The sequence below is a fragment of the Lissotriton helveticus genome, chromosome 7, assembly GCF_964261635.1.
Source record: "Lissotriton helveticus chromosome 7, aLisHel1.1, whole genome shotgun sequence".
Classification (NCBI taxonomy): domain Eukaryota; kingdom Metazoa; phylum Chordata; class Amphibia; order Caudata; family Salamandridae; genus Lissotriton; species Lissotriton helveticus.
Genome location: NC_136068.1, coordinates 75,032,530 through 75,054,450, shown reverse-complemented (window position 1 = coordinate 75,054,450; position 21,921 = coordinate 75,032,530). Strand labels below are relative to the sequence as shown.

The 21,921-nt window shown below is 49.2% G+C and overlaps 1 protein-coding gene across 1 annotated transcript in view; it reads right to left on the bottom strand.

The window, feature by feature from the left end:
* The window catches only part of LOC144768940 (acrosin-binding protein-like), a 112,794-nt gene that overhangs the window by 43,295 nt on the left and 47,578 nt on the right, over nucleotides 1-21,921 (bottom strand). The window contains exons 3-4 of the mRNA XM_078652944.1: nucleotides 6,678-6,810; nucleotides 5,090-5,272 (exon numbers count right to left, since the gene is read on the bottom strand). Of these exons, the coding sequence (XP_078509070.1) occupies nucleotides 5,090-5,272; nucleotides 6,678-6,810 (316 nt within the window). The remainder of the gene's footprint in view (nucleotides 1-5,089; nucleotides 5,273-6,677; nucleotides 6,811-21,921) is intronic.

Sequence of the window (21,921 nt, the reverse complement as noted above, 5' to 3'; positions counted from 1 at the left end):
TTGATCACTTTGCCACTGGATTCAGGCTAGCCTGGCCGATGAGAGCTGTTAGTCCGAAACCGGTCCCAGGATGCTTGTTTCTGGTCCAGGGAAGACATGGCTTGGCAGTTCGGGCTGGACTGTTCCCATGAGGCACAGCGTCAAGAATGATTTGCATATAGCTGTGTCTGAACTGGGGTGGCAAAGTGAGCTAAAGAACGATATTAGACTCAACCCAGATCTGTGACTGTGGGTGAGTGTCTGAAAAGTTTCAGCACTCCTCCATCAGCTCCTTGTGTTTGCTGCCTTCAAGATAGTCATCAGAGAGGCATGCATCAGGCAGATAGCGGGAGTCCGCAGCACACTTGACCGAAACTTGCAGAAAGCTGAACAAGAGCAAGCTGCCGTGACCAAGGCAGCAGACGCGGGCTCTGTGACCCCCAGCCCGAGTCGTGGAAGCCAAGACGGCTTATGCGAAAGGATTAGCAGGTCTACGAAGATACAGCATAGGGAGGGGGACAGATCAGGGGCACTTCTCACCTGGCTTGCCTGTCACAAGCAGGACACATAACCAATTACTGAGAACATGGGCCCTGCTTGCAGGGTTGCCACATCCCAGGCAGATATCCTGCGGCTCTTCCAGGTCCACTACACAACAATATACATAAGCCCTGACCAGGACAGTCAGAAACAGGTCAACCACTTCCTTGCACCCCTAAAAATACCCCAAATTCCGATGGAGGACAGGGCTCTCCTCGAGGCAGTGCTCACACCCTCTGATGTAAAGCAAGCAATTCAGGCCCTAGCCCAGAACAAAGCCACCGGGCAAGACGGCCTACCTTTAGAATACTATAGCATCTTCGCCACGTTGTTGGCACCAAAATTGTCAGACATGTACGAGGCAGCGCTAGAGAAGGGGGAACTACCTGGCTCGTCGCGGGAAAAATATAAGCCAATAACGTTACTATTCGCTGATTGTAAAATTCTAGGCAATATTTTGGGGGACCGATTGGGCCCAATACTCCCGCTGTTAATACACCTGGACCAGAACGGGGTTATGTCGGGTAGGAATACATCCCAAAACATACGTAGGCACTTTCAAGTTCAGGATCGGGCTCCGGGCCGCTACCCCAGGGCGTCTTGCCTGGTCCTGGACTTGGAAAGGCATTTCACACCCTGACCTGACCATACCTCTTCGAGACATTGAAACGGATGGGGCTGGGATCAACTTTCAGAGCACAAGTGAAACTATTATACATGAATCTCACATCGAGGACACGACTGGGTAAATACATCTTGCAGCCCTTCCAGATAAAGAGAGGCACCCGGCAAGGGTGCCCTCTCCCCCGCTATTTGCCATGGCAATGGAGCCTCTCACGATACGGTTGCACCAGGAGGGAGAGACTTGGGGAATCTCAATAGCAGGTACTACGCACACTGTGTCCCAGTATGTGGATAACCTGCTGCTGTGTGTACGGGATATCGCAGTGGATCGCAGTCCCATAAGGAATACACTTTCAGACTTTACAGCTGCAGCAGAGTTGGAGACTCGAGGTTTTGCTTGGATTTTCTGCGCCCCACGATACCTTGGCATTCGACTTTATCAACACCCCACAGACTTATTCGAGGGTAATCATCGAAGAGCCCTAGCGGGTGGCAAGGCCCAGTAAACTTTTGGTTGGAAGACTCTGCCCCTAGCCCCAATAGACAGGATAGCCTTAGCGAAGATGATCTTAGTGCCGGAATTCCTCTATTACATTGCAAATACCCCTGTCATCCCCCCTCGCTCTTTCTATCGCAACCTGGATACCTTATTGAGCTCCATCATATGGGGAAACAACAATCAATCATTTGTAAAACGCACTACATACCCGTGAGGGTCTCAAGGCGCTGGGGAGGGGGAGGCGCTACTGTTCGAACAGCCAGGACTTGAGTATCCTCCTGAAGGTCAGCAAGTCTTGGGTCTGTTGTAGGCTCAGTGGGAGGGTGTTCCATGTCTTGGCGGCGAGGTGGGAAAAGGATCTCCCGCCGGTGATTGTTCTTCTGATGCGCAGGACGGTGGCGAGTGGAGGTCGGCGGAGCGTAGCTGGCGGTTGGGGATGTAGATGGATAGTCATCTGTTGAGGTAGGTATTGTGGAGTGCTTTGTGTGCATGGATGAGCAGATTGAAGGATATCCTCTTGTTGACGGGGAGCCAGTGCAGGTTTCCCAAGTGGGGGGTGATGTGGCGGTGTCGTGGTACATCGAGGATCAGTCGTGCCGCGGCATTTTGGATGCGTTATAGTCGTTTGATGAGCTTGGTCGGGGCTCCCGCGTAGAGGGCGTTTCTCTAGTCGAATCTGCTGCTGATGAGGGCCTAGGTGACTGTCTTTATTGTATCTGTTGGGATCCATCTGTAGATCTTGCAGAGCATGCGGAGAGTGTTGAAGCAGGAGGAGGAGATGGCGTTGACTTGCTTGGTCAATGAGAGCGTTGAGTTGAGGATGATTCCCATGTGGCGTGCGTGGTCGGTGGATGTCGGGGCTGCCCCCAGTGCCGTCGGCCACCAGGAGTCATCACAGGCTAAGGGTTGGAGCCGAGGATAAGGACCTCCATCTTGTCCGAGTTCAGTTTCAGACGGCTGATCTTCATCCAGTCAGCGACGGCCTTCATTCCTTCGTGGAAGTTGGCTTTGGCGGTGATGGGGTCCTTGGTGCAACTCCCAACCGACCGAGGAGGACTGGGGGCGCCATCCTTTGAAGCCTACTTTCTTGCGGGGCAACTCCAGTGGATGTCCCGATGGACAGCGGGGTGATATCTGGGGGAGACCGCTTCAGAGATGGGATCTATGTTGGTGCAGGCTATATGCACCCGCCCTGACTCGACATATCCCATACAGGTGACGGTAGTGCGTACATGCATGTTACACATTCACCGCATGTCTGGTGGGACCCCCCTTGTACAACCCCCTATTACCGCTAGCCGGACTCTCTAGAAATGGAGGATACTACCCCCCCCCGAACCATACAAATCTGGACAAACCACTAGGTCCTGGAGATGGGATCCCTGTTCACTGAGGATAAACTGCTCCCGTTCAACCATTTCTCGGAGGAGACAGGTCTCTCACCGGGCAGTTCCTGCTCCATAGACAAATAATCCTATGTTGCCGCCGCCTTTGGAACCGCTCAGAGAGGGGACCCGCAGCGCATCTGGTACTTCATGCAATACTCATTATGGGCATGGGCCGTCACAAATTACCTGGCATTTTAAAGCAATCTAAGACCTCACTGCCACTACACTTACCCCGCTGCACTGGAAGTGGGAGGAGGAGAAGGGCGCCCACTACATGATAAGGAATGGGAACAAGCCCTAGAATACCCAAAGAAAGTGTCCCGCAATGCTCGCTTTAAAAACATACACTTCTACAAACTACATCGGGCCTGCCTCACCCTGGCGCAGCTCCAATGGATTTACCCAGACACACGACTCCTCTGCCCAAGATGTTAAACCCCACATGCAACATTTAAACATACCCAGAAGGACCCCCACTGACAGCCTGCAGAGAGGCAGTTGGTAAATGGGGCTCGTCAGAGAAGGACACAATCAGGCGGGAGGAGGTACAAGGCTTGCGTAAGAAACATATTTCCACCGAGTGGGCACACTACTGTACCAATTCCGCCACCACGCAGTAAGCACCCAGCAAACGCTACCACAGACAACTACAACTGAAGCCCCAAGTCAAGATATACTAGCCCAGTCCACCTCACATACTGGTAATACCCCAGTTACCTCCAGACACCACGATAGAACATGACCTGGCAGTACGCACAAGAGACAAAGAGACCCATACACAGTGCCTACACTCGCGTGAGCGACACTTTGGGAAAGCCCTACTCCCCCCCACCCCCTAAAAAACTACACGCAACAACATTATCCTCCCATCAACTGACGCCCATGGATGAAGATGTTCTAATTTGCCTCGCCCCCATCATTCTAGGTTCCCACCCTCTGTTCGTTGTCCATGCCGGTAGTTTCACGGACCAGATACCGTTCAAGTTATATTGCTCCTATTATGGCTATATTAAGACACATGACAACACTGCATGGCCATAGCAGTGTGACCAATAGCCAATCCCATTACACACATATACTGTCAGACCCTGGGTTGACAGGCAAACATGTAAGATGCAATTATGATAATCGTGCCAATTGCTATAACTACTACTATGTAAACTGTCGTTAAAAATTAAATACAAATTGTTGAAAAAAAAAATGAGAGCAAGGACCAGGAGGACCAGGGTCAGGAGGAACACAAGGACCAGTGCTAGCATGACAAGGTCCAGGTCTAGTTGGAACAGAGTCTGAAAGAACAGGGCGAGGTGGTCCAGGACATGCACGAAGATGAGGGGCAACATAACCGGAGGACTAGGTGGAGCAGGGCTATGAGGACAGGGACCAGGAGGACCCAAACCATTAAGGTAAAAAAGACTAGTACCAGGTGGACAATGACCCGGGGGACAGGAAGGCCTGAGGATGTACAGGAATCAGAAACGGGGTGGGAGGGTGGCGGTGCGGGCAGGAACAGGAATAGAAAACCCAGAAACAAACACAACCTGGAGGATGTCCAATACAAAATTAAACCATATCAGAAAGACCAAGAGCACCAGGCCCAAAGATCAGAAGGAACAAAACCAGGAGGATAAGAAATAGAAGGAATAGGAGGACCAGGAAAACAAACCAGAAGCAGCAGGACCAGAAGGTTGAAGAGAATGACCAGGAGACGGACCAGAAAGAAGAAGAGGGCCAATGCTAGGTGGAGCTGGGTCACAAGTACAAGGATGGCCTGAAGCCCCAAGAGGATGAGAATAAAAAAGAAGAAGTATTGAGGAGGAGTAAGAGAAGGGTCAGAAGAGGAAGGTGGACCATGAGGAGAATGTTAAAGGACAGAAGGACCAGGAGAAAGAGGACAAGAAGCAGGATATTGTGTGATTCTAGGCCACATGAGTAAGGACTTTGATGAGGGACAGAATGAAGAGATTACTGAAGATAAGGGTGCATGTTGCTCTAAGGGGAGCCTCAAAGATAATCAGTAGAAGCTTTCTGCCAAAGCCAATGCCCCTTAGTTCTTTACCTTGTTTTTAGATTTCATGTTCTGAGACTCAATTGTAGGGTTGATGAACTTGATGAAAGACACCTGGGTGTCACAGCGTACCCTCTTCAGGTTGTTTTTTGTCTTGCACTGCTCCATCTTCAGAGAGCAGAAAGCGCACATCGGGCAGATCTCCTGGTGCTGGCGACCTTCACTGTCACAGACCTGGTAAAGGAACAAATCAGTCATCTGGAACTAAATGTTGAAATTTTCAAGAAGGACTCTAGAAAGTACCCTGGTCTGGAATTCACTTGGGAGCAGCTCCTTCACCTCCCCTTGAATGCACAAAAAGAGCAGAGCATAGTAGAGAGGGTAGATTTCCGCTTGATGTAGATAAGATTTTGGGGCAGCCCACAGACAGAAAAAAGAGACTAGTCTTTTGCCCATCCTTCAATGGATACACTGGACTGTAGTCTGTGGGATACCCAAGACAGCAGGAGGAGAGAAAGGACTGGGGGGCATATTACCAACAACTAGCGAAAATTATCGCTAAATAAGCTAAGCGACAATTTTTCTATCGCCAAGTATCACCGGGTTTTATCGCTGAGATAACGTGCTATTAGCAACGTTTATTGCAAAAGCGATAAAAATCCCGGCGATAGCGGCGAAATCCATGAATATCGCTGAGAATACAGCGATATTCACGCATTATCGCTAACAGGGTCTTAGCCATTATATCCACCTCCCAATGGATATAATGGCTAAGAACTGGTCTGAGCAGGCGTTAGTTTCTAGCGATATTCGTGCTTAGCGCACATTTTTTTATCGCTTCGCCTATCTTGCTAATAGGCGATAGCGATGTCAGCGACTGCTTTAAGTTGCTAACAGGTTGGGTATGCCCACTTTGCATGTCATTAGCGATAAATATCGCTGACATGCAAAGCGGGCCCCAAACCGCTCGCTATCACCTACAAGCTGTCGCTAACTGATGTTAGCGACAGCTTGCTAATAATTTAATTGCCTATCGCCTCCCTTGATAATATGCCCCTGGATTCCTTTGTCTGCCCTCTGAATGGACTCTGGGTATGTCGTGGAAGCAGGGGAATACTGGACTGAATTTCAGAATCTTATGGAAAAGACTCTAATACACCAATTTCAGTACACCCTCAAATACACTTTATGGGTAGTGAACCCCGACCTTCTCAGATTTCATCCAATGACTGGAACAGAACGGAAATTGAATCAGGACTCATGAAATAAAACTTTTCTGAGGGTGGATGGAAGGATACCTGGACGTCCTAGCTTAGAGAAAATCTAGGACATCCAGAAAGAGGTATATGAGATATTAGGCCCTCCTCCAGAGCCAGATGGGAGTTTTTGAATGTTCACCCTCTTGAAGAAAAATCACAATATGCCCAAAGACCTAAGGTACAACAAAAAGTTCAAAGGATTAAATTTGTGCACAGACATGTTTACAAAAGCCATGTCTTACACAAAGAGAAGAGAGCAGATTTTTCCAAAGAGAGATGATAGAGTGGAGGCAAGTGGGAGTGCAGATACCTCGGCACTTCTGCTTTCTGCAGATGATTGGCAGGAGTAATAACCCCCCCCCCATCCCAGCACACTTTACCATATCTCCATATCCCAGCGCTTTTTCCTCAAACGTTTTCCAAGCCTGCACAGCAAAGTCGGTGGTGCAGGACCCCTGTAGCACCTTGGTACACATCATCGCCGAAGTGTCATCCTTTTCCAGCGAGAAGAGGCTGCAGGGGTGGTAAAGAGACAATAGTTACCATTCATGTACAGCATCAGTGACATCATGTCTAAAACCTAAGGCACCAAATAGTATTTCTGTGTCATTCAAAAAATTCTAACAGTCCTGCAACAATGCACTATAAGGGCTTGGCCTGCCTCACTGAGTGAAGATAAGGGGGACGGGCTTCAATGCTGGCCCCTAAGTGCCTGTTACATTCGAAGTTGAAGCAGATTGGCGATAGCGATGTTAGCGACTGCTTTCAGTCGCTAACAGGTTGGGTACGCCCACTTTGCATGTCATTAGCGATAAATGAAGCAGATTGCCCAAGCCTCCCTGAACATGAGAGACTGTCTGTGATTGGCAAGGCAGCTCCCTGAACCCAAATAACCTTAATATGGATACATTAGGTGTATGGTCCAGGAGAAGACAGTATATGTGGCCCGGGACTGCCCCCGGAAGTGGGTGGCGGTATGGTCCAATTGGAATGAGTATCGTGGTAACCTATGTGAACCCCCTCGAATTACCCCCATTGACGAATTGCTTACAATTTGACTTATAGCTGAATTGGCACCAATCAAACTAGTTCTGTACAAGAAAGATCTGTGTAAACTGTTTCTCCAATACGAATCATGTTATAAGTGTATTCCCTGTATGTGATGACCACCTGATTTTGTTCCTTTTCAATAAAAAGATTTATAAAAAAATATATATATGGATACATTAAACCACATATCTCTGCAGTGGATGATATTATCCAAAATTCTTCGTTCAGCTTGAATAGACATATATTTACTAAGATCACCAGATGACTGCATGCCACAAGCCACAGATTTTCCTGGTGCAGGCTTTGCTTTTAAAAATCATTGCTTTCAAGTGTATTACTCCCATTTATTACAATGACCTGAACCATGCCCATAATTCCGAGAGTACAGTCTTAAATGAGGTGTGTGGAAGGCCAAAATTAGAAACAAAGGGGAAGATTTAGGAAATGTTCATGCAACGCAGACCAGCAAGCAAAGATGTTGCACTGTGTTGCGTGAACAGGAGAGAGCTGGAAAGCACGATATCTACTAAGATATGGCAGCCTTCAGCTCTCCCCCTTGTGCTGGTACACTTGCAGCGGTAAACAACCTTTACAACGCGGTCAAAACACCGCAGTGCCATCACAACGCAGACTTTACAGCGCAAGTCGTTACCACGACTTGCACTGGAGGGCGCTCTAGACTAAGGAATAGTAGATTTACTATTCCAGCACCTTCCCTACTGTACGTAGGATGGAGTCGGAATAGTTAATCATACTATTCCTAAGTCCAGCACCCTACAGCGCAAGTCGTGGTAACGACTTGCGTTGTAAAAGCTGCGTTGTGATCTTTTTGATCACGTGGTAACATCATACATCCCTTGTAGCTGCCTAGCGACAACACAGGCACCTTTACGTCATGCTGCAAGGGTGGCTGCATTACAAGCATGATTGCTTTTTGTGCAGGAAGGTATACCTTGCTGCACAAAAACAATCCAAAGAGACAATTTCCTCTTTCTATGAGTGATGCAGAATGAAACATTATTTCTCCTCGCAATGCCTCTCTGTGGTAGGCATACTGATTTCATGCAATTACAGCTTTGCAAACCTTAGTAAATCGAGAATTGTGTGAAATTCATGGGTGGATGCACGGGAACGCACATGCTCCACTCATTGAACGCCTACTACTAAGAAATGGTACACAACACAGAGCTGATTAAGGCCTGTCCAGCACCTGCCACATGTGATGCTCAATGGACTTGAAGCCTCGGGGTTCGAAGATAGTTTAACTAAACTACGGGGCATATTGCCAAGCAGGGCGATAGGCAATTATCGCCGCTTTAGCGGCCGTTTTCGGAAGCTAAGCGGCAATAATTCTATCGCTCTATTAGCATGCTGTCGCTAACAGCTGTTAGCGACAGCTTTAGGCGATAGCGAGCGGTTTGGGTCCCGCTTTGCATGTCAGCGATATTTATCGCTAATGACATGCAAAGTGGCCGTACCCAGCCTGTTAGCGACTGAAAGCAGTCTCTAACGTTGCTATCGCCTATTAGCAAGGCAGGCGTAGCGATGGAAATATTCCCGCTATCGCCAAAAACTAACGCCTGCTCTGTGACCAGTTCTTAGCCATGTTATCCAATGGGAGGTGGATAACATGGCTAAGAGCATTTTGTCGCTAATGCGTGAATATCGCTGTATTCTCAGCGATATTCACGATATCGCAGGAAAATGTATTGCTTTTGAGATAAACGTTGCTAATAGCACGTTATCTCAGCGATAATTTCCGGCGATGCTTAGCGATAAAAAATTCATTGCTAAGCCCAGTTAGCGATAAATATCGCTAATCGTTGGTAATACGCCCCTACGTGCTGTAAGAAAACAAGTTACTTACCTGTAACTTTAGTTCTCCAGTATTGGAATCTTTCATAGATTCACATGCCTGAATCATTCCCCGTCGTCGAGACGGGAGTCTCCGGTATATAAAAAAGCAGTGCTTAGTAGTGTAGCAAACTGAAAAGAGGCCTAGGCCCATTTCCCTTTTGCAACCCATAGCCTTTGTTATGTAAAAAAGGCCCAAACTTTTCCCTGAACCAATCAGAGCTCCTCACCCTCTAGAACACTCCTGAGAGAACCTTCTGCCCCTCAGATTTTTCGCGCACTTGTGCATATAACACACTTCTTGTGCTAAACCCGAGGTGAGCCTCTCAGGGGAGGAGGGTGGGTGCATGTGAATCTATAAAAGATTCCAATACTGGAGAACTAAAGTTACAGGTAAGTAACTTGTTTTCTTACTCCAGTATTGGAACTTTCATAGATTCACATGCCTGAATCAAAATAGCGAGCAGTGAAAAAACAAAGCACATTTTCCTGATACATTACATAACCATGCAATACCATTAGAAAATGAAGCATAATCTCATATACATATATACATACTTATATAAAATGTGACTTTGTAAACAAGAGAAAATTATGGATGGAGGGATGCAAGAAAGGCTCACCGTTACTGGATGATATTCCCCAGTACCGCCTCTCCCACCGCCGCATCCGATTCTGCGGCTGCCTCCAAGCAGTAGTGCCTGGTGAAGGTGTGCGTAGATGCCCAGGTTGCTGCTCTGCAGATATCCTGGATTGGCACTCCTACAAACAATGCAGTGGATGTGGCCACTGCCCTCGTGGAATGGGCACGGACTCGTGCATTCAAAGGCTTTCCAGCAGCTTGATGACAGTAGACAATTGCACTGGAAATCCATCTGGCAATTCCCCTCTTTGACAGCGGGAAGCCTTTCCTGGGTGCGCTGAAGGCGACAAATAACTGGGAAGACTTGCAAAACGCCTTAGTTTCTTTCAAGTAAAATCTCTGAACATCCAGCGAGTGTAATACTCTTTCTGCCGCTGTTGATGGATGAGGGAAGAAACGCTTCAGCACCAATGGTTCGTTCAAATGAAAATCCGTTGGCACCTTCGGAATGAACTTCGGGTTTGTCCTAAGAATCATTTTATCCTCTTGAAATTGCAAGAAAGGCTCCTGAATCGTGAGCGCTTGTAGTTCACCTACTCTTCTCGCTGAAGTCAATGCAATGAGAAGAGCCACTTTCCAGGACAAGAACTTCAGGTCTGCCCTGTGTATCGGTTCAAATGGTGGCTTCAACAATTGAGAGAGTACAATATTCAGATTCCATAAAGGTGGTGGAGGCTTTACTGGTGGAAAGACTCTGAATATCCCTTTCATGAATTGATTGATAATCCTTGAGGACCATAAAGATGGGCCTGACGATGACCTCCTGTAGTGGGATAACGCAGCCAAATGCACCTTGATGGAGGCGTGTGCTAATCCTGACTTTGCTAACAGCAGAATGTAAGGTATAATTTGATGAGGTGCAGCAGTAAGAGGTTGAACATCATGTCTCTTACACCACAAACAAAACCTCTTCCATTTCATCCTGTAGGTTTTGTTGGTACTCTCCGCTCTGGCCCTGGACAGGATCTGCCTACATTCATGTGAGATGTTCAGATGGCTAAACTCACAGTGTTCAGGAGAAAGGCTGCTAATCGCAAGGATTTCGGGTCCGGAGGGCGCACCTGCCCCTTGGACATTGTCAGAAGCGATGGAATCAGGCGCAACCGAATTGGACGGTCCTCCAACAGTAGCAGCAGTTCCGTGAACCAGTGTTGTCTGGGCCACCACGGGGCTACTAGGATCAGCCTGCACGGCTCCTTCTTGATCTTCACCAGTACGCGGGTGTGAGAAGTTGGCCTGGTATATGATGCTCACTAGTTCTAGTGATCACCTTGTACCATGCCAAGCAACCCTTATGGTGCAGGTTGTAAAGTCAATCTTATAGACAAGCTATCCTAGGGGTAGCATGGACTAAGCAGTCTTAGGCTAAACTCTGTAAAGGCATGTGAAGCAAGCTGTTTTACCATACACAATCCCTTGAATACCAAATGAAAGGACACCACACAGATATATATTGAAAATATATATAGATTTATTACTACAAATATCCCTGATACTCTTTATGAGCACAGAAGCAAATGCGTTAAAACAAAACACAGTTTAAATACACAAAATTTGCACAATTATGGATGAGCCCTAGGGGCCACCTAAACCATATACTAAGAAAGTGGTATAAGAGATGCCACTTGGACAGGAAATAGGCCTAGGGCCTGGGGAATCGCTGGAGCTGTTCGGGACTAACAGTGAAGAAGTCGGGAAAGGCCCGCGGGACTCGGGTGCAGTGTTTAAAGTGCACGCACTCACCAATGCAAAGTCTATGGTGCGTAAAAAGTACAAAGTTAGTTAGAAAGGAACCTTCCGAGTGACCTAGAAAGCTGAAACTTTAGACACAGGCCCTAGAGGTGTGTACCAGTGTGGGAACACCGGCGGAGCTGAGTTACCTCACCCACAGGAAGCGGGTGCATAGGGTCGAAGTAGTGTCGGGTTTCGTCACGCAGGTCGATGGTGCTTGGAGCTGAAGATGCTGCAGGCGGCTCGATGTGAAGAGTTCCGGTGGATCCAAGGGTGGATCTGGAGAGGTGAAGACCTGAAAGCAGAGGGGACAATGTTCAAAGTCACTAGCCAGTGACTACCGTGGAACCAGAGTGGAACCAGGCAATGTCGGGCGCAAACAGGTGATGTCGTGTAGCTTCTCTCTGCAGCCACGTGGACACGAGGGGTTGAAGACGTCCAGGAGTCGGTCACGAGCTGTCCCACGCAGGCTTCTCGCTGTTGGCGGTGTCGGCGACTTGATAGAAGCAAACAGGCCTTGGCTAATGCAAGCCACGCAGGAATCGAAAAAGGCTTGTTACTCGGACCAGCAAGGTCAGAGCAGGTGCTCCTTTTTACAGGAGCAAGAGCAAGTCTGGAGCAACCAGACCTGCAGTGAAAGTTGTAGGTTTCGTCGCCAAGATGGCCACTAGCCGCGTGGCAAGTGGACGGTTAGGCGCGTCGAGTGGCACACTGCAAAAGGGCCCCACGCAGATCGTGGAGATGCTGGGGGGCTGATCTTCGGTGCAAGGGCTGCTCGAGGTTGAGGCTTCTCAAACCCCAAAGCACAGCGTCGAGGGTGCCTCTGATGCTGCGCAGTCAGCGTTTCGGGGGTCTTCCAAGATGTCCGGTCCCACGTCTCTCGGTGCCTCCACGGGTCCCTCCTTTGCAGGGACTGTGGATCGGGCGGTGAGAAGTCTGGGAGTCTGGGTCTTGTCAGGCTCTGGGCTCGGGCTCCGGCGGGAGGCGGCGGCAAAGCAGACGTCGAGTTGCTGGTTGGTGCCTGTATTCACAGGGTGGTCACTCCTTGGCCACAAGGGAGATTCTCTTCCGTCTTCTGTGCAGCAGAATGTCGAAGTCCAGTCTTCTTCTGTATTTCAAGTTGATTCAGGATGATCTGAAGTCTCAGGACACAGCTCCCACTCTTATTCGAATCTGGGGGGCCGGATCACCTACTAGGTCCCTCCTCTGGGTGGGACCAGGAAGGGGGGTGGTTACACCCCCTTTCCTTTGTCCAGTTTCGCGCCAGGACTGGGGCTGGAAAGCCCCAGCACCGGTTTGAACTGGCCTATGCACAGGGACACCTTGTGTGCCCCAGGCATGTCTGATTCTATTCAGCCCTGTCCTACCCAATACACAAAATCCTGTCTGGAGTGGTGCTAGCACCTCCCCAGGCAGGAAACCCTTTGTCCAAGCTGCCCTCGCTGGATGGACTCCCAGCAGCAGGATGTCAGACTTGTGTCTGTGGTGGCAGCATCCATTTTGGGATGCTAAGGCTCTGTTTAACTTTAACCGGGGTTCAGGCTAGGTACATGTCGTGTCCCTCTAGAAGGGTGGAATGCTACCCCCGTCGCCAGAACTGGCGAGGGGGTAGTATTCCAATTCGTATGACACCTTACTCGACATGTTTTGATAAAGCCAAACCCAAGATAGCATTTAACCGCGAGGTTCATAATGCACTTAAGAGTATATGGTATAGCAATATCATGAAACAGCTAAAGGACATGGTTCCGAAAGCTGCAGACAGGCTCAGCTCATGCAGGAGCACCATCTCACATATTTCCAAGCACTCTGCCTCCAGGATTGATGAGGCCTTCCATAGGAGTGACTGATAGGAACATATGTGTCCATTTTAGGTTAGGTATAGGCATACTACACCTAAGTAAGGGGTGGTTACACCGACTTACCCCAGCTGAGTGATCAGCCAGTTGTGTCAAATATGGAGGCCAGGCCAGGGGTGGCACAATACATGCTGCAGCCCCTGGTAGGCCTTGGAAGCACCTATGCCCTGGGTACCTGGGTACACTGTTACAGGGGACAATAAGGTGAACCAGTTCCAATTGTGTATGTACCTAAGGTACATGGAGTCCATTTTAAGGAGAGAGCAATTAGCCTGGGGCCCTGAATAGCAGGATCCCAGGCCAACTATGTCAAAAACCAGCTAAACACCAGGCAAAAAGTTTGGGGGTAACCATAGTCAGATATCCACCTTACTACAGCGGGGAGAAGAGGAATTGGAGGAAAACCATAGGAAAAGATGCCGGACCATGCCATGGAAAACGCATTCCCCCAAGATCCCTTCTGGGGAAGCCAGCTTGCGAAGTACTGGCATTGCCTGTTTTCCCTTGTAGCGAAGAGGTCCACCATCGGTGTTCCCCATCTCCGAAAGACGCTCTCCGGGATCTCCTGGTCTAGCTCCCATTCGTGGCAGGACGATTTTAGCCTGCTGAGAGTATATGCTTTGACGTTTTGATCCCCCGGGAGTTGTTCTGCTGTCAATGATATTTCCTGCTGAATCGCCCATTCCCATATCTCCTGGGCTTCCTGAGACAGGGAGAGAGATCTTGTTCCCCCTTGCTTGTTTCCATAATGCATCGCCGTGGTGTTGTCTGTTCTTATCAACACCGGCGCACCTTTTATCCTTGGCAGAAAAGCCAGTAATGCCAAGCGGATCGCTCTGAGCTCCAGCAGATTTATATGTAATTGCTGCTCCTCTGCCTTCCAACGGCCGCTGACCTGAAGGTCCTGAAGGAAAGCTCCCCATCCTTCTAACGACGCATCTGTCGTTACCACTAGCGGAGCTGCTCTTGCTAGAAACGTCAGTCCTTGAGACACATTTGCCTTTTGCATCCACCACTTTGCTGCCTGCAGCATGACTGGTGTCACTTTTATTGTATCCTCGAAGGATCCCTCCGCCTGATGCCATTGGAGATCGATCTGTTCCTGCCATGGTCTCATCCTTAGCCTGCAGCAAGGTACCAGTGGAATACAAGAGGACATTGTGCCCAGTAAGGGTTTGTACCTGCGGACTGAAAGAGACTTTCTTTTTCCCAAGTCTTGGAAGAGGGACACAATCCTCATTTGTCTTTCCACCACGTCCTCTTGGAGTTGATTTTGTGTATCCTCCTGACTGACGCTGGTTATATTGCTGACGGTACGGCTGCGATGAGGACTGATAAGAAGATGAGTACCTCCCTTGTTGGTATCCTCCTCTGTACGAGGATTGCCCTCTACCCCATGAGCCACGAAAAGGGGTTTTTCTGTACTGCAGTGTTCCCAGAGCCTTTGCCGTATCAGTATCCTTCTTGATACTTTCCAGCGTATCATCTATATGCTTCCCAAATAATTCTTCTCCATTGAAAGGGAGGTCTAAGATTTTGTTTTGTACCTCCGGCCTAAATGCTGTTGCTCGCAGCCAACCCTGCCTGCGCAGGACTGCAGCTCCCCCCAGGGATCTAAAAGCCGTGGTCGCTATATCCATAGCGCAGTCTATGACTTCAGCCGAAGTCCTCTCTCCTTCCATGAGAATTTTCTTTGCCTCCTGCTTCTCTGGATCTGGCACCAGGTTAACGTATGGAAACAGGTCGCACCACATCTGCCTGTCATACCTCCCCAATATTGCAAGGGCATTAGCTGCTCTTACAAGCAGAGCAGACATTAATGAGAAACGCTTCTCTGTGTTATCCAACCTTCTGCCCTCCTTGTCTGGAGGTGTTGCAATCGGAGCAGATGGGTTCCTGGATTTCTGTTGTGCCGCCTGCGTGATAACAGAATCAGGTTTGGGATGACCTAAAAGGCAAGATGGAGCATCTACTGGTGCTTTATACTTTGTATCCAGTCTGGCCTGAACCGGTGTTACCGTCGCTGGCGTCTCCATGACCTTCAATCCTTCTTTCCAGATATGAGACACTATAGGTAAAGATCATACAGATCTACGATACGAGTTTTTAAAGTCATATAGAAAACATTCTGTTTTCTCTTCCGTCATGGTCAGTGCAAACCTCTTAGTGGCTCTCTCCATTAAATTGTGAAATCCACCAATGTCCTCCGGTGGAGAGTCCACTGGTCTCTGTGGAGGAGTTGCGGGTGATGGGCGATGTAGTCATTCCATTCTGCACTTGTATCCGCAATCTCACCATCCTCCTGATCCTCATCCGAGGTATTGTGGTGTGTTGTCGGTGGTGGGGACCTAACTGTAGGTTCCGGCACAATCTCTCGCCTACGAATCGGAGTCCCTGGAGCCGATCGTGGACGTGGAGTAGCCTCCATGGCCTGTTGAGCGACAGGAGTCGCTGGGTATCTTCTCCTATAATCCTCCAACATTCCTTGGAGATCCTTCAACAAAGAGGATGGTACACTGGTCATCTCCTCTCGTTGCTGTTGTCGATATCTGTGTTGTTCCTGGGGTTGTTCTTGATAAACCCCATATTCTTCCTCAGAATCTTCTTCTTGGTACTTGACCTGTAATTGCGACGGGCTACTGGCAATACCATACTCATCATCCTCCTCCGAGTCTTCCTCTTCCAGTAAGTAAGAAGGTAGCAATGGGGAAACCTTGCTTGGAGATGTAACCTCAGGTGTTATAGGTTTTTTCCAAGGCACCAACCTTTTTTCTGGTGTTTTTTCCCTCGTCGACGAGCCCGTCGACGAGATTCCCATCGCCGTCGTCGACGCTACCGTCGACGTTGTAGTGACCGTCGACGCTGTCCTCGTCGACATCGTCGTCCTCGTCGACGCTGCCGTCGACACTGCCGTCGTCGACACTGCCCTCGTCGACGCTGCCGTCGTCGCCGCTGCCGTTGACACTGACGTCGACGCCTTCGTCGACGGTGAACCCGTCGACGATATAGTCGTCGACGGTGAAATCGTCGACGCTGTTTTCTCACCAGCCTTATCGACGGAGGTGTTTTCGTCGTCGTCGATGGTCCCTTTTTAGTCGACGGAGCTGATTTCTCCTCAGAAGGCGCAGAAGAAGATCGTTTGATGGTAATCTTGATCTTCTGAGGTGACTGTGGTGGATCTGAGGTGGAATTTGCTCCTTTCACCTCACCAGCAGATCCCTTCTTCCCCTTAGATGATACTGAAGGGGATTTTGAGGGACTGCGCCCTGAAGACCCTGGAGTGGTCTTTTTTTGGGGCCTTCTCAGGTCTTTCCCCTGAGGAATGTGTCTGAGGAGATCTACTTCTCTTCTGAGATCTCTTAGACGCCACAGATTCCTCCTCGCTCTCACTTGAGAGGATTTCCTTCCTGGCTTTGACTTTCTGAAGCCAGATCAGCAGCCTTCCCTCACGATCTCTCAAGGTCTTATTTGAAAAGGTACGACATACCTTACAATCTGCTGCCTTATGGTCTGGATAGAGACAGTAGATGCAGTCCTTGTGAGGGTCATCTGTAAACAGCCTTTTCTTGGAGCAGGTTGAATAAGCTCTAAATAAACCTTTTTTCTCCTTCTCAGACATGGTTGATGAAGAAACTTCCAATTCAAGCCAAAATACTGTAGAAATAAAGATTTTGAGCAGAGCTCAAAGGAGACTCCCTAGCACAACGTGCGGTAGAAAAATCTGAGGGGCAGAAGGCTCTCTCAGGAGTGTTCTAGAGGGTGAGGAGCTCTGATTGGTTCAGGGAAAAGTTTGGGCCTTTTTTACATAACAAAGGCTATGGGTTGCAAAAGGGAAATGGGCCTAGGCCTCTTTTCAGTTTGCTACACTACTAAGCACTGCTTTTTTATATACCGGAGACTCCCGTCTCGACGACGGGGAATGATTCAGGCATGTGAATCTATGAAAGTTCCAATACTGGAGTAAATATCTTTTAAACTGCTTATTGGGACCCCAGCCCAAGAAGACATTGATTTGACCATCTGGTGAACAAGACCTGAAGAGAAACACCTTAATATCAGGTGATGGAACCCAGAGGAACCAATATTCCAAAGGTGTTGTTTGATGACAATAATTGAATTTCTCTGGAAGAAATCTAAACGTAAAAGACCAAATCCTAATACACTTTGCAGTAAAGTGGGTAAAGAATAGAGGACTGATGTAATTTCAGTCTTAAACCTTAAAGGCAGCATTTTGCACCCAGACAAGTGCTAATATAAGACATATGGAGTTTGACACTGAGATGCAACTGTAAATGGCAAACAGTAAATCCCAGTCTCCTGCAATGATGACTGAGATTAATTTTAGCATTACATCCATCACTTGCTTGTTTTAAATTTTTTCAGTCCTCTAAACTGCTATCAGTTAATCCAATCCTCAAAGATAGCCTTACCAGCTATTTCCTTTTCTAGGCAGTAACTCCCAAACTGAGTTCAAGAACAGGGAGTATACTGTGCTATGGGTATACAAGGCAAACTCCTGCAGAAGCCACCTTGCAAGCCAATGGAATGAATACGAAGCAGGAATCTGCCCTCTAAGGAAACTGCAAGTTGGAAGCAAAAGCTACAGATGGAAAAAACCTCCAGAATTGGCCAAAACAACAGCCCAGCCGAGCCACGAGGAGTAAAAGGGGATGAGAGATACCAAACCATGGAATCAATAGGGCAAAAAGGAGAGAACTGGGCAAAAATACCGATGAGCAGGGCAACACACTCAATGCTGTTCCTGCAGCGTCTAAAAACCCTAACTTAACTGAAAAAGAAGAATAAGAATTGCAGGAAGCAGTTCCATCATGATGGCTTTAGCTAAACCCACCCAAAACTGAGGAGCGGTGGCTAGGATGGATTGGGATAAAGACTAGGAACCCCAGCCCATTGTGGTGCTGTAACTTCCTGCCCTATCTTTACCCTTGCAAGGATGTATGGAAATTCCGGGTCCCCCTTGAGCCCCAGACCAACACTGGACCAAGGACTCATCTCTGAAGATGGGGGAAGACCCATATAGGCACTTAACCTGTCCGCAGCTGTCCGCAAGAGTAACTGTCTTCGAAGACACGCCTGTGGTGCATATCTAACACTGTTTGGTCAAATCACTATGGGCTAGATGTAGGTAACTGAAATTTACCAATTCTAAAATACCAAATTTTACCAATTCGGTATTTTAGAATCGGTAAATTCAATGTAGATAAATATTCGGTAAGTATTACCGAATCGGTACGATTCAGTATTTACCGAATCTGTATTTACCGATTCGGTAATTGCCATTCATTCCAATGGGCCTGGAGAAGAGCCAAAGATCATGGCGCTCCAGATCGGCCAGCCCACGATGGGACTCAATCCGGGACACGGCTGCACGTTGAGGACTTTGATTGCGGTACCATGACCTGCAGAACTGTAACGTATACTGTGTTTTTGATGTTTATATTTTTCTCAGTTCCAATGTGGGAGGGTATTCACATCGATCCAGTGACTCTGGGACTCTGCTGCTGGACTTTGGGCGCTCCATATCTGCAGGGGCCTCATGATCGGGGGCAGCACTGGTACGGTGGCTGGAGCTGGGGCCGGCTCACGTTCTCCCTAACAGAGTTTCCTCGGGGGGTGGGGCGGTTCCCTCACTCCGGGGCTGGGGTTGGACGAAAGGCGCTCTGCTAATTGGGGCAGTGGGTAGTTTGAAACCTACAGAGCAGGGAGCAGGGAGGTGGGGTCAGTTCCTTGGGGAGGGAGAGATGAGTCCAGGTGGGCCGGGAAGGGAGGGAGGTGTGGCTGTGGTCTGGAGGGGGGAGGGGGGTGGAGCCAAAGGGGGGAGGACAAAGGGAGGTAGGGGGTGGGGGGGGAGGGGAGGGGGTGGTGAGGTGTTTTTTGGAATTGGTGAGGGGGGGAAGGTTTGATTGGCCACACTTGACTGGTTCTGAGGAGTTGCACTGGCATGCAGGGATCCCGGGGTCTGAGCGGACTGTGAAATGCGGATATGGCTAAGAAATGGGACAAAAGCCTCAAGTTGCTGAGTTGGAACGTTAATGGGCTGGGGGACAAACTAAAACGCACCATGGTATTACAGTTTGTTAAGCGCCACATGCCCGATATTGTGATGTTGCAGGAGACTCATCTGTTAGGTAACACATGCCATGCCCTGAATAGGTACGGTTACACCTTGGCAGTCCACTCTGGCTTTACCACAGGGTCCCGGGGCGTAGGTATCCTGCTCGGACGCAATCTCCCATTTCTTCCAGACCACACAGACACTGACCTGCAGGGCTGCTTCGCCACAATTTCGGGGAAATGGGAGGGGCGCAGGCTCACTCTGATATCCACCTATGTCCCGCCGGGACTCCAGTCGCAAGCATACACAGACCTTGGTAAACTCCTTCTTTCTCTCCCGGATAGGCAGTTGTTTATAGGAGGGGATTTTAACGTGGTAGTTTCCGGGGCTTTGGATAGGCATCCGGCCAGAGATACACCCAGGGGACAAAGATGGCCTGGTGATTTCCTAGAGACATTTGGCCTCACGGATGTATGGCGCTTGGCACACCCTACCGACACACAATATACTTTTTTCTCGGGACCACACCACTGCTTCTCCCTCCTTGATTATATCCTTACTCCCCTGCACCGAGACACAGAGGTGCGTGCGGCAACACACCTGGCGTGAAGCATTTCTGATCACTCACCAGTGTCGGTCTACATCACCGTCGGGAATAGACGGGAGGGATGTGTCGTGCCTATAAATGCCTGGTACCTACGCAATGAGGACCTCCGTAAGGCACTGACCCTCTCCATAGTCAACTATTTCAATAGTAACGACGGCTCGGTGGACTCAGCGGTTACCTTATGGGAGGCCTTTAAAACGGTCCTCAGAGGAGAGGCCCTGTCGGCAATTGCTGGACGGCGTAAGGAGAGGGAGGCGCAACTGGTGGAGGTAGAGGCCGACCTAGGGGCATTGGAGGAGGTGGCGCGTACGAACGATACACCCGAGGCGCGTCATCGGCTCTCCTTGAAAACCGCGGAATATCAGGCGATAGTCACAGAGGCAGTGTAAGAAATGGGGTTGCCAAATCTCCAGGGGGGTAGCACGGAACCAATCGGGCAGGTCAAACTTCGGAGGACATGTGAAGCACTCACGCAGTACCCACAGACGACACACCAGGCACACCACAAAAGAGGCAGGACACCAGTTTGAGTTGGAAAATTAAGAAGTTTAGTATCTCCAACCTGCAAGGCAAAAATGCATCAACAGTGGTATCATAACACGGCGCCAACTGGCACCAGAGCCAAGTGTATCAGGGGGGATTATTTACATGGGAAGTAAGGGCTGAGTCCGCAAGTCCATCTGAAATATAAAAATGTGACTAAATTAACATTGAACCTGGGGCCAGTATGGCGGGGCCAACTCAGTCTCTCATCCTTAGTGATAGGCTGTAATTGCAAAATACACCATCAGCATAAGTACACACCGTGCACAATAACTCCAGCCCGACCCCTGTAAAGGAAAACTTAATGGCATCACAGTAAATCCCAACAGACAGGAACACCTGTAATAAATCAGCAATGGGATATAACCAGGGGCCTGGAATGACACGTCAGGCCAGCACAGGGGCAGGACACCTATAATAAAAGGGCACATCAACATTAGATATCGGTCTCTTCACCTTAGGCCAGGGAGATGACCATCTCATCAGGGTAGTAGGCACCTTGTATGCAATTGAACCTTAGGCATACACATTACGCTGTGACATTAGGCATTTAACCATAAGCATTTCAACACTGGCGCATTATTCCTGAGCAATACCCTGGCATGTAACACATTGTGCACCTCACCAGTGCGTACATTAGGCTCACTTAGGCAGGTATATAACATCCACAGGGGCCCACAACCTTAGTTGTCTAACAGCCTGGAATCAGCCTGGAATCAGCGTAGGATCACCTAACAGGCAGGAAACATTAATATGCATTGGCATCAGTAACATTAACAACAGGGGGTACCCTTAAACATTTCCCTCACCAGGTTTCCGTAAAAACTAGGGAACCTCAGGGCAACCCATACAGCAGGGATTTATATCTTCCAGGGGGGGGGATGATACTCTCCACCCTAATAATATTCAATGAGGGCAATCCCGAGTTATCTGGTGGGGCAGTTACGTGCAGGGAAGTCAGGACAGTTCAATCCTTCTGGAGCCCAAGTTGCAGCTGCCCTCTGCCAGACGGGGCACCTGATAGGGCAAAACAGTCCCCGGGGGCGGGCACCGGAAATGTACCCCGTTGCCCCCCCTCCACCAACTTAAGACAGGCCCCACTCACAGGCTGCACTTGATGCTCCCTGTGGGGCTCAGCTCCTCAATCCTGCGTAGGCCACTCGGGGCCCGCAAGGCCTCTGCAGCACAACCGAGGCTCAGGGCTCCTTTCCGGGGGAGGGGGCAGGCACCGGCAATGTGCCTCGAGGCCCCCCCTTCCCGC